We start from the raw sequence: 11,934 nt of genomic DNA, 5'->3' as shown, positions 1-11,934 counted from the left end.
CAAAAAAAAAAAAAAAAAAAAAAAAAAAAACATTAATTCATCCAGCCACGAATATTCCAATCCAACGTCCAGCCCAGTAGGCACTGCGTCTGACCGCGCTCGGTCCGTTTCTACTGGCAGCTACCGCAACCCGTTAAAATCATTTACGTGGTGGTTCATCGAGAGATTCCAGTGACCTCACGAGATCTGATATCGCGTCGGCCAATAGATATGGCATACGAGCATAACCTTTGAACATAAGAGCGTCAGGGGGTCTGGAGTTTCCGACGTTGTATCGGTATCTCGTATCAATATCGGAAAGTCGCGTCAGGCGGCGAGGCGCAGCCGCGTCGAGTGGCAAGTAGAGTCGGTGGCTGGTAGGCCAGCCAACAAGCAAGCAAAGGCCTCGAGGTCCGTGTCGCTCGATGAAAAGCAGCCTTTCCGTAAACCGACAAGGTTATTGTAGCCGGTCATGAGTCGCTGGTTAGGTCGTCTCTTATCAAATTCGGCCGAGATAGCATGAAAACGCGACCATTTGTACATGTAAAAGTGTGAGAGAGAGAGAGAGAGAGAAGGAGGCGTAAACGTTAACGTAACCCATTAACGTAAAGTAACATCATGGCTGAATAGTAAAAAGACATGGCACGTTGCCAGTTGGTTGTTAGATGCCACATGTGCTCGTACGGGGCCATCCCGTTACGTACGCGAAATTTTCCCCGACCTGCCCTGCTACGTACGTGGGTCTCGTGAAGTTAGATTTTTCGCTGTTATGATTGACGAATAATTGGACGCTGCAAAAAAAAATTACGAATCGGCAAATCCACCAGGCTCTACGACTAACACTGGTGAAGCCTTGAATTTACGAAGACTCGTCGTATGTATGTCTCTCGAATGAAGGAATTAAATGAAATCGATAACGCCGCATCGTTATGGTGCAGGTGGGAAAGGTGAAAGCGACGTGCTGCCTTGAGAGCAGGACAGTGCCTTTTGAAGTTGGAGGAAGATACTGAATGAAAAGAACGAAAAAAAAAAAAAAATGTATATATATTTTCACGGAAAAAATTTTGACATTTTTTAAACGGGCCGTTACGACGTCATCGTTGCTTTGTGACGACCTCGTCATGACGTCACTGATACTTTTTATTAAAACCTGGAAAACTGTAACTAGGTTATACGTGAGGTTCCTTTGAATTTATTTTCTACGAATTTACAAGAATTTCTGCTCACGGAGGAACAGCTGTTACGTATCAAGCTCTTGACAGAGATAAGAAAGCTCTTTAAGCCATTGTCAAGTATTACGATACTCGTGTTCTTACAAGATGCAAAAGTAATCTGACAGCGAGCAGACTAATGGGTTGTGAAAAGATTTTTTTTTTAATCACAATTTTCACCACAAAGGTCGTAGCTGTAAAAATCGAACTTTATGGCAATTTTATATATATCACATTTTTTTATATATAATCATGAGTAATCATTCGCAATGACAGTAAATTACTCGAGCAGTCTCATCCTGGCTGCACGACACCGGATATTCTTTCATCGTGCCAACCGCAAGTTCGCTTGATAATGAATTCGATTTATAAGAATATCAGTACACAGCGAGCCTAGTGAAAACGTAAAGGCTCGTTCGTATGTAGAATAGGCACCCAATTCGAAGGTCAAGGAACAAAAGAAACCCTTGTACTTTGAGAGGCTGAATAAAGAGTTTGATTACCAAAAAAAAAGTCAAAGCTTTTAACCAATTTTCTGTAATCTGCATAAATAATTCGTTAAAAGTCAAATAAAACGACAAGATAGTATTACGTGTAAACGTAAACAGTATCAAAAAGCATAGTTGCGTAAGCGCGATGACGCAATCACTCACCTCCGCGAAGAACTCCGTCATGAAATCATCAGGTGGGCCCACGTTGACGGACACCTCGTCCGGCACATCGTCATCGTCAGACTGAGCCTTTGAAACAAGAGAAGAAAATAATGTCAATTATTAAATGTCAATCAAACAATTATTTCGTTATCTCTCGCTAATTTGACTGTAATCGCGTTACAAGCGAATTGTGTTAAGAAAAATTGTTATACGAGAAAAAAAGATACTCTTACGTCATTCAAGAGCGCTATTGATAGCAGAAAAGCTCTTTGACTAAATTACTATCTCGTAGTCCGAAGTCAAGGGTCACGTAAGCCACTGGCTATGACGACCTTTCAACTGGTTAATTAGGTTCAATTATGCATCTTAAAAATACCGCCCCTTAGACTATGAATTTTTGCCCTTTTGTTTTATTCTTTTCTAATGCGCCTTTTCCTTTCATTATTGTTCTCTGATAAGAGCTAACCCGTCTCGGACAAGTCGGACGATTTTTAAACCAAAAAGTTACATACTGAATTCCTGTCTGATAACACGGAAATATGTAGAGGAAAAAAAAGAGATACGACACTATGAATAAAGCGTAGAATTGTCGGGAGCAAAAAGCATCGCGTTTACACAGTTTAATATTAATGGCGGATGCAGAAACCTTCACGTTGGTGATGGGAGAAAAAGTGTGTTTAAAAAAAAAAAGAACGGTATCATCGATTCTACGATTTATGAATTTTATTCAGATTTCTGGTGTCGGCGGTAACCCCATCTATTTCTGTCATTGCACAGGGATCAGAATTTCAAAATTACAAACGGTATTACGATATTTGCAATAGAGTTATTCTTCTTGTTATTATTGCATTGAAAACTGTTATAAAAACGTTCAACCGAAAATACCTTGGACCAATGGTCTTCTTCCGGTATTTGCGATAGGAATTCTTGGGCGATAAAAATAATATCGTGTTATAGGACGAACGGTAATTCTTATTGGCTGCTCGTGGAATTCGAAAAATGTAGAATGGAAAGATGGAAGGAAAGCCAATTATATAGCATACCGATTTAGGCATTTAATCGGACAGAGCTTTGAATACACGATTGAGAGGTCGCCCATAGTACACACAAAAATATTTCCTATATACTGATATCATTAGATGACTAACAGATAAAACGGCTATGATAATCAACAATCAATGAGATTATTTTGGTAATTGCTCCTTCTCTATCGCGAATGTCTTGTAATTAATTAGTTGACCTTTGACCTCGACCCAAAGTAACAGTCGATTCAATATTTTCTATGGTATTAGGTATCATTTTCTATATGACACATATGCTACAGGATGAGTCTCTTTTCTTATCTAACGTCAAACAAGTCAAACTTATAAGCAAGAGATATTAGTACTTTTTTAACTCTACATTAAATATTAACTGCAACAGTGTTTACTAAAATGATTTAGAAAATTATCTGATTCATGTTCAAATAACCACGTACATCCTGTTCGTGGGACAAAGGTGAATAATTTGATGACTTTGTTTCATAAAATGAAAGATAAAGGTACGGTTCAAAGAAAGTCAGTAACGTCATAAGGTTCATCAATGGGAGTCAGTAAGCCGTTGTTCGACACGGGTCCAAACGAAGAAGTATCTCGTTGAAGAGGTCAGACAGCCACGCGAGATCATTGAAGTCGAATGATTGCATTTCTTTTTGAAAAAATGGGGTGGGGCCATCTTTCAATGACAGGGAGCGAAGCACAGAGAAGCAGTCACTGGCTAAAAAGGAACGGTGACGCGATGACTAACCCGCGAACACCTGTCATCTGGCAGGGCGACCGGCCTGTCGTCTGTTTGTCAGCAGTAACATAGCCGGAAACGCCTTTTTTTTTAATTTACAAATTGAAAGTTGATTGGCAGTCATGAGATTTCATTCGTTTCGTTAAAAGACTTATCAGTATGCACGATTGTTCATGCAACACGTTACATAGTAGTCGTTAGAGGAACGGAACGGAATGGGACGTAAAGTCGTCGCGACGGACGGACCGATGGATGGGTGAACGTGAAAAACTCACTGCGACGAGGGCTGCTAATCTATCCTTGGTCATGGTGAATTACGAGTTGCAAATCAGCAGGTGTACGGAGAGGAACACTCAGTAAATAATCCCATTCACGGTTTTATCCATGTACGACGAGCACGGCCACTAAAAACTAAGGAAACGGACGCACTAACCGCGAGACACGATCGTAAAATCGATACACTCGCGAACTCGCCTGCTTCTGCAGTGCCGTCCGCACGATGGCGCAGGCGTCGTGACGTCAACACTCGCCAGTAACGAATTCTCGAATACTGCGCCCTCTTGCAGACCTTGAGAGCTCGATTAATTAGGAGTCTATTAATTTTTATTAAAAATGTTTATTATTCACTTATTTTTTATCCATTCGTAAGATTTCTTTTGTTAATGTATGTTCGGTGTTTTATTATGACGAATTGTCTTGCGTGGATGGAATTTCGAAAGGTTACAGTCACAACGCCATCTTTGTATATTTTTTTGAAATTTTCCTTATTTGGACAATGAGCTATTTCTATTCATGATGCTCTTTAATTTGTCTAATTTTTTAAAAGTAATTGTTGTTTAAGGCTTTGTGGCTTACTTTATCATCGGGAGTTATGTTAGGAAATAACATTGCGTTAAATTTATGTAATTTTTGTCTATGCAGAGAATTTCTAAATATTGCAGAATAATAGAATGAGATTAAAGAATATTTTAATGTAATTTATAACGGGTTGACTTTAAAATACCTGAAAAGTATATTAAACGCTCTCTTCACGTATATTAATTATTCTAAATAACCTTGTTAAGTCCACTATGAGGTCAGAATTTAAAGGTTGCCGCCGCAACCACTTTACTGCCACGTGCATCTGCAGTAAAAGTCACCACGTTAAGCCGGCCCTGACCCCAAAAACGATAGATGTCGCTGAGCGACTTAACTTTTTGGATAAAAAACGTACGTTTGTCATTTATTTTGCAAATAAAGAGTCGGTAAAATTAAATTTTCATTTTTTCATATTGATCGCGACATTTATTTCGCCTAATTAAAGTCGTACAAGATTTGACGAATGAGGAGGAAGCGAGTCTCTACTCGCCAGCTTGGACGAACGCCATTGTGAGCCATACCGACTGTGCGGCACGGTAAGTTTTATTGCCCATTTTCACGTCCATCGCGACACCCCGGGAAATTTTGTTCTCGCACTATTTAATTTGCATAGTTTCGCGTGAATTAACATCAGTCCGTACGAAATATTCACTGTATCTTCTGTGCTATCGTTTAATTGCTCTTGGAATTTTGTACGAAATTCCTAGCTTACACGAGAAGGGCGAGAAGGGCGCCATTCTTCGTGAAACTTGAAGATTTCTGTATCACGGCGTGGTACGGTGCGCGGGACCTAGGACAACCGGCTGCCCGTGCCCTTTATCAACGAAGCTTTTTAGTTCTTCTTATATTTTGTACTTGTGCTGATTTTCAAAGACTCCCGTCTATTCTTACTAAGGTATTCAAAATTCCGAAATATTAATCACGCAAGCGGCGCGTGATTGGGCGCCACAGTTTTCCAGTAACTTCGAGAAAGCGTCTGTACGTCCTTCGCGAAGAAAGGAGCAGCGTCCTTTCAATACTGTAAACTCTCGTTCGAATTTCTTCCTGTACATTATACTTTTCTACTATTTTGATCACGTGGCAATTTTTTAGTAAAGTTTATCTGTACGTTATACATCTTTTAGTTGGGTTATGTGACGTAAGCCGGTATTTTGAAGACTACGGACTTCATATGGACTCTAGAAGTCACTTCTCACATTTACTGTTCTTGGTCGATTATAATATATTTATATATATATATGATTTTTTCAGACTCGAATCCACAAATTTGCTTTATTGCGGTGAACCATCAAACAGTAAAAATGGCACAGGATCCTGACATGCCCACCTTCAAGTGTGTCCTGGTTGGGGATGGTGGTACTGGCAAGACTACCTTCGTCAAACGTCACTTGACTGGAGAGTTTGAGAAGAAATATGTTGCCACTTTGGGTGTCGAAGTACATCCATTGATCTTTCACACGAATCGAGGACCTATAAGGTTCAATGTGTGGGACACAGCTGGTCAGGAGAAATTTGGTGGACTTCGAGATGGCTATTACATTCAAGGACAGTGTGCTGTTATTATGTTCGATGTTACGTCTCGAGTGACGTATAAAAATGTTCCAAACTGGCATAGAGACTTAGTCAGAGTCTGTGAAAATATACCTATTGTACTCTGTGGCAACAAGGTTGACATTAAAGATAGGAAAGTCAAGGCCAAGAGCATCGTCTTTCACAGGAAGAAGAATCTTCAGGTATAACTTATGCGTTCAGTTAACTTTGGTACACCTCATATAACAGTTACCTAAAATATGATGAATCAGCAATCTTATATCAAGTGAAGACATAACACTGTCCCTCTAATCTGAATATATTCAGGGCATACTTTTTCTTATTATAACCTTTTTTCTCTTTTTACCAATACCTCTGCTTTTTGCTTTATAGTATTATGACATCAGTGCAAAGAGTAACTACAACTTTGAGAAACCTTTCCTGTGGTTGGCGCGCAAGCTCATCGGAGACCCCAATCTCGAATTCGTGGCGATGCCTGCTCTTCTACCCCCAGAAGTAACCATGGATCCCATGTGGCAACAACAGATTGAAAAGGACCTCAAGGAGGCCCAAGATACGGCGTTGCCAGAGGATGATGAGGACCTTTAGATCATTTCTTATGCGTACGGGGTCTTACCGAAGCAAACGCGTTATTTACTATTTTTATAAGCGAAGGTAACTGTATAATTCGTTCGACTTAAATTATAAAACCAGCGTTTCCCTTTCCCGTCCTCCCCTTATTTTTTTTACGTATAACCATTGTTTCGTTGCAATCGGCAAGAAGTTCACTGCTCCAGAAACTTTATGCGAATCGCGCACTCAATATTTATGAGACAATGTTGGCCTCCCGGAACCGTGTTAAAACCTCGACGCACGAACAAGTTCCTGGAGCATTGTGGTTGAGATAAAATGCAGGTGCATCCAATGAAATGTATAAAATCGATTCCTGGTAATTTTGCGGATATCAAGTCCGATCGGTCTGCTGGACAGGAGCAGATTGTACCGCTGATTTCTGAATTTAATAAAACATCAATGAACAACACTATATCAAAAGCTTATTTTTTTTACACCTATTGAGAAATTCTATTAAAATGCAGTAGTATTATCCTCAAAGTGCTCCTTCGATAATTGCAAATTCTTTAATTCATCATATTGGAAGTTCAAAATTCCATACTACTACATTACTCTGACAATTGTACAGGAAAACAATGAAAATGAAAACATTAGGAGTAAATTTAAAGAAATCCTTTATCGATTAGGTTTATTACTAAAGTAGTCAGAAGCAAGTTTTCAGAGTAATCACTTAAAGAAAATGTTAACAATAATTATTGTTGACTAATACATGAATTACACGGCGGATATTAAAATAGGTTTATGAATGGACAAAAATATTGACTGGCAAATTGTTTTGCTTTTAAAATGGTTATGCTCAAATAAAAAAATTGTTTACATAAAGTATAAAATTGTCATTATAATAATAATACGTGAAGTATGCTTTGTATTCTACGTATATAACTTCATTTCTGGTAGTATATAATGTAAAATAGTATACTACATATTTTCAAATATACTTTAAATGCCGTGGTACAATTTTTCAAACATTATTTAGATGAAGAATGTTTATTCATGATTATTTAGATTTTTATAAAGATACAATTGCCATCTTTTACACCTTTATGTTTTGAACGAAAAAATTAACGCATTACAGTATTAATTCTATTTCGTTACGTTTTTTACTGGAAACTGTTCCTTCCTTTGATCGAATTCTAATACGAGATCTTGTAACTGAAGGGAAATGCATCAATTGGCGAAAAGTTTGTTATTTAATCCAAACACAGCTTTATGCTACACGTAAATTGCATATGGTACGGCACTGATATTATGATTCGAAGTGAAAATTCCATACATATATGTACATGAATGTTGCACATAAAAAATTCCACAATCCCCACGCGTCAACTATATTCAATTTATTTGTTTTATTTCGCGTAGCACAAGCATCATCTGGTTTAAATCTTCAACGAATTATCACTAGATAACTAATACCGTGGTGTAGTCCTTAGCGTTCGCCACACACTTATTTCTGAGCCTTCTTTGCCTTTTCTAAGGCCTTCTTACCTTCGAGAATTTCTATCTTTTCTTTTTCAGTAAGAGGCTTAAGGATATTGGTGATGACACCAGTGCCCAAGGTAATGTTTCCATCACGTAGAGTGAATCGTTGACCTTTCTCGCACACCATAGGTCGGAAGAGTTTAAGCTGTAATCTGCAATATATATGGATAAATATTTGATTTGTTTTATAATCCAGTGAAAGTCAATTGAAATAAGTATATGATCCTACGTGGCATCTTCTCCTGGCATAGCCAAGTCCTTTCCAGGGATGATAACCTGTGTTGCGCAGTCCCAAGTTTTACTGAACATCTGAAGCTGCATGTAGTTTGATAAAGGCTTTTTCCTGCCACCTTCTGCATGGCTTAGGATGTATGCCTGCGACTCGATATTGTCATTGGCTTTCATGCTTCCTGGTTTACACATTATCATTCCACGCTTAATATCGTCTCGTTTTAAACTCCTAATGAGTGCGCCAAGTTGGTCACCAGCATGGGCCTCTTCTAGAATCTGATGGAACATCTCAATGCCAGTTACAGTACTCTTCAATGTTTTGTTGTAACCTAGGAATTCGCATTCCATCCCCTTCTTTATGGTCCCTCTTTCAAGTCTTCCAGTTACTACAGTCCCTCTTCCAGGAATGGAGTATACATTCTCTACTGGAAGCAGGAAAGGTTTGTCCAACTCGCGAACGGGATTCGGAACAGCTGTGTCTACAGCATCCAACAACTCGAGGATGGAATTGCTTCCAATTTCTGGATTTTTGCCTTCCAGGGCGCACAAGGCGCTGCCTTTGACAATTTTAATATTATCCCCATCATAACCCATCTCTGTCATTAGTTCACGAATTTCCATCTCTACTAGTTCAACCATTTCAGCATCCGCAGCATCGACCTTAGAATAAATGTACATGTTTCATATTTATACTCCAGGATTATAGGATTGTGATTATTCAACAATACCTTATTGATGTAAACAACAATATGTTCAATGCCAATTTGTTTTGCAAGAAGTAAATGCTCTCTCGTCTGTGGCATAGCACCATCTGTGGCAGCGACTACAAGTATAGCACCATCCATTTGTGCTGCACCAGTGATCATGTTTTTAATGTAATCGGCATGACCAGGACAATCCGTATGACCATAGTGACGTGTATCAGTTTGATATTCAACATGGGCTACATTGATAGTAATTCCTCGAGCTTTTTCTTCTGGCGCATTGTCAATTTCAGCATAACCCTTTGCTTTTGCTAAAGCCTTCTCCGATAATACTATGCAATAATAAAAGAATATTGGATAATGTATTATGAAGTATGTAAAGAAATACAATTTAAACTGCATTTAAAGGGAGAAAAATACCTTTTGTGATGGCTGCTGTAAGAGTTGTTTTTCCATGATCAACATGGCCAATGGTTCCCACATTACAGTGAGGCTTATCTCGTTGGAAAACTTTCTTTTCCGAATACAATCTCTGTGCAGTGACGGTTGGTAATAACAATCGACTAGTCAAATGATTTCGACATTGCTAGAAGGATAAAAATTCAATGAACGATTCAAAAGGAAACGTGATAGAAAAACCCCGGTAATCAGTGTACTCTGTACTCTGATTAACCACTGTACATGAAGTTTACTTACATATTTAGCAAGATGCCGGGTGAAAACAATTTGTTTAACAGTCTGCCGAATTACTGTAACAAATAATGATTTTAGAACAAACTTTTACAAATATTCGTATAATTGCTTCATTCCCTGTGTATTCCCCCACCCCCCACGCGGCTTCCCTAAGCATCATCTTTAAAACAATTAAGAGAAGTATGTTCCCTTGAATCGCACAACGAATACGGTTTAACTAATAAATTCCAAGCACTCAAATTATAAAATCTTTAAGAATCATTTCATTAACAATGCTTACCGGGACTGAAAATAGCTCTAGCAGAAACCAGTGCCATGATTTCTAACCAATAAAGATAAGTTCTAGAAAGAACCCACAGAAGGCGCTGGCCAACAATTGCAAATGCATTAGTATATGTTACATAAGAATACTGTAGGCAATTTTAATTGAATATACTCGGATAGAATAGTTTGGATTATCGATTTATAAACAAAAATATTGCAGGTTCATTGATAACATTTGATTCTACAATGCTACATTGCGCATATACACATATTCCTTGTAATACTAAAAATATACAAACACAGAACGACATTTTCATGCTCTCAATTGAATAGAATCGGGTTTCCGGTTTGGTTCAAATTAAACTTAACTAAACATATTTTGTAACGGTAATATATAATACTTGCATATAATTCTATGACGATATTACAATTATACATATACTATTCATACAAGATATTCATAGAACTTCATTCTTCCGCACTATCTTCTACATATTATAGCAAATGAATTTAAGGAAATACCTTGTATGTTACATATGATGTATATACGACTTGCAATTAAAGTATAATATATTTACAGGAAACTAGTAGCTATAACAGTATTTTGTACTATTTGCAAAACTGCATGCGCTGCGATTGGCAGTATCGATATTCAACAGTATATACCATACTTACAAGATAACTAGAGAAATAAGGACCCTGCAGTGCCGTACAATTAAGTTGAGCGTGGAAAAAAATTTACGCTGTATTAAATTTAAATGCATAATAATGTTAATAACACGAGGGTAATTAGCCACTGTGGTTTAATGATGATGGCGAGAAGGCGCAACATTATCGTCATTATTCTATAGAACGCAGATAACCCTTGTATAATAATATATCCAAGCGTGCAGGCCGGAGCTGAAGTAGATAAATGAGAGAAGATATCGAAAGCGCTGAAGACTCCGGAAAATAGAAAAGCCTTATTATGCAAACGTGTATACCAAGTGTCGAAGAAGATAGGCGACCATCTTGACAATAATAATAATAATAGTAAAAGAAGCACGTAGACTGTCGCATCCATACAATCATCTTCTGAAAGACGACAGGGCAAAGTTCAACAGCACCGGATATATGTGCATTATGAAGACGTTGAACGATGATAGACTGTAATATATTCAGCAAGCATCTATTATAAAGTCTAACGCAGGACCAGCCCCATTATTCGAATATTCGCATCAACCCCTGATCCGCCTCGAGGTCTACAGCTCATAAAGTGCATTGAAAGATTGAAATAAATTTCTTTTAAATATTAAACAAACACAACTCACGTATTTACTTAAGCAATTGGAAAACATGGAATTTAATCTGGGGAAAATTTATTTCTATCATATTTCAATGCTTCGTGCTTCGTTAGGAAGTGCTGACATTTGACCTCTTCTTTCTTTCTTTTCATCTTCATGATCTATATCTATCCGTCTCTAGGATGTCACTAGCGGTACTATTTTGCTGAACTCAACTGTTTAATCGTGCTTTCATGTTCCACAATAATGGCAAACCAAGGCTGAGCAATTACCTTAGTGCACAGTTCGCGACGAGAGTATACAGGGCAGCACTTTGAGTTCCGCGTCGGTTCTTCTATTACCGACATCCGAGACTGTTCCGAATGAACCGTTAATCCCGACCGCGATGTCTGTCATTCTTGGTAGATTTTCCGGAACAAGGTAAACGCCCCGATTAGCCGTTACAGTTTTGTTCCATTTGTTGTGACTTCATTATTTTGACAGTCATTACGTGCTAGAATAAAAAAAAACATTGCAGACGTCATCTTCATTACCTATAAATACAATTATTACTACCGCATTTATCATTGTTACTTTGTTGTTATACTTGATTATTGTTTTTCAAAATATTCGCCGGCTGCTGGATGAATTGCTGTTGACT

At 38.1% G+C, this 11,934-nt stretch overlaps 3 protein-coding genes across 14 annotated transcripts in view; 1 reads left to right on the top strand and 2 right to left on the bottom strand.

Annotated features, from left to right (window-relative positions):
• The window catches only part of LOC107272422 (syntaxin-1A), a 42,545-nt gene extending 38,326 nt beyond the window's left edge, over window positions 1-4,219 (bottom strand). For 3 of the 11 annotated variants that reach the window (XM_015749578.2, XM_015749579.2, XM_015749582.2), the window contains exons 1-2: window positions 3,895-4,193; window positions 1,844-1,930 (exon numbers count right to left, since the gene is read on the bottom strand). In XM_015749578.2, coding sequence (XP_015605064.1) covers window positions 1,844-1,930; window positions 3,895-3,927 — 120 coding nt within the window. In that variant the 5' untranslated portion in view covers window positions 3,928-4,193. Of the gene's footprint in view, window positions 1-1,843; window positions 1,931-3,894 lie in introns of all 11 variants that reach the window. The other 8 variants (XM_025089855.1, XM_015749584.2, XM_015749577.2 and 5 more) reach the window with 7 other exon arrangements.
• A 640-nt stretch (window positions 4,220-4,859) lies between these two features.
• LOC107272428 (GTP-binding nuclear protein Ran) lies at window positions 4,860-7,052 on the top strand. Of its 2 annotated transcripts, none has more exons than XM_015749595.2 (3): window positions 4,860-5,013; window positions 5,729-6,210; window positions 6,401-7,052. In XM_015749595.2, exons 2-3 carry the CDS (start codon window positions 5,779-5,781, stop codon window positions 6,614-6,616), a joined length of 648 nt encoding a protein of 215 aa, XP_015605081.1. In that variant the 5' UTR covers window positions 4,860-5,013; window positions 5,729-5,778; the 3' UTR covers window positions 6,617-7,052. The 2 variants fall into 2 exon arrangements, with proteins under 2 accessions (XP_015605081.1, XP_015605080.1); XM_015749594.2 differs by lacking the exon at window positions 4,860-5,013 and adding an exon at window positions 5,027-5,372.
• Window positions 7,053-7,611: 559 nt separating this feature from the next.
• Window positions 7,612-10,143, bottom strand: LOC107272417 (elongation factor Tu, mitochondrial). The gene is made up of 6 exons (XM_015749566.2): window positions 10,028-10,143; window positions 9,751-9,803; window positions 9,475-9,640; window positions 9,079-9,386; window positions 8,349-9,010; window positions 7,612-8,271 (listed from the first exon to the last, which is right to left on the bottom strand). Exons 1-6 carry the CDS (start codon window positions 10,062-10,064, stop codon window positions 8,085-8,087), a joined length of 1,413 nt encoding a protein of 470 aa, XP_015605052.1. The 5' UTR covers window positions 10,065-10,143; the 3' UTR covers window positions 7,612-8,084.
• Between the last annotated feature and the right edge of the window lie 1,791 nt (window positions 10,144-11,934).

The sequence above is a fragment of the Cephus cinctus genome, unplaced genomic scaffold (assembly GCF_000341935.2).
Source record: "Cephus cinctus unplaced genomic scaffold, Ccin1 Ccin1_scaffold1184, whole genome shotgun sequence".
Taxonomy (NCBI): domain Eukaryota; kingdom Metazoa; phylum Arthropoda; class Insecta; order Hymenoptera; family Cephidae; genus Cephus; species Cephus cinctus.
The sequence above is the reverse complement of the archived record's forward strand: the minus strand, read 5'-3'. Positions and strand labels throughout refer to the sequence as shown.

What these genes read in the sequence shown, in the direction of transcription:
- LOC107272428 (XM_015749595.2), top strand. Translation starts at nt 5,779, where the DNA reads ATGGCACAGGATCCTGACATGCCCACCTTCAAGTGTGTCCTGGTTGGG. An exon ending in ACAGGAAGAAGAATCTTCAG is followed by an intron (nt 6,211 to 6,400) that starts GTATAACTTATG and finishes TTTGCTTTATAG; the next exon opens with TATTATGACATCAGTGCAAA.
- LOC107272417 (XM_015749566.2), bottom strand. Translation starts at nt 10,064, where the DNA reads ATGGCACTGGTTTCTGCTAGAGCTATTTTCAGTCCCG. An exon ending in TAGAGCTATTTTCAGTCCCG is followed by an intron (nt 9,804 to 10,027) that starts GTAAGCATTGTT and finishes TATTTGTTACAG; the next exon opens with TAATTCGGCAGACTGTTAAA. An exon ending in TTGTTGTTTACATCAATAAG is followed by an intron (nt 9,011 to 9,078) that starts GTATTGTTGAAT and finishes ATTTATTCTAAG; the next exon opens with GTCGATGCTGCGGATGCTGA.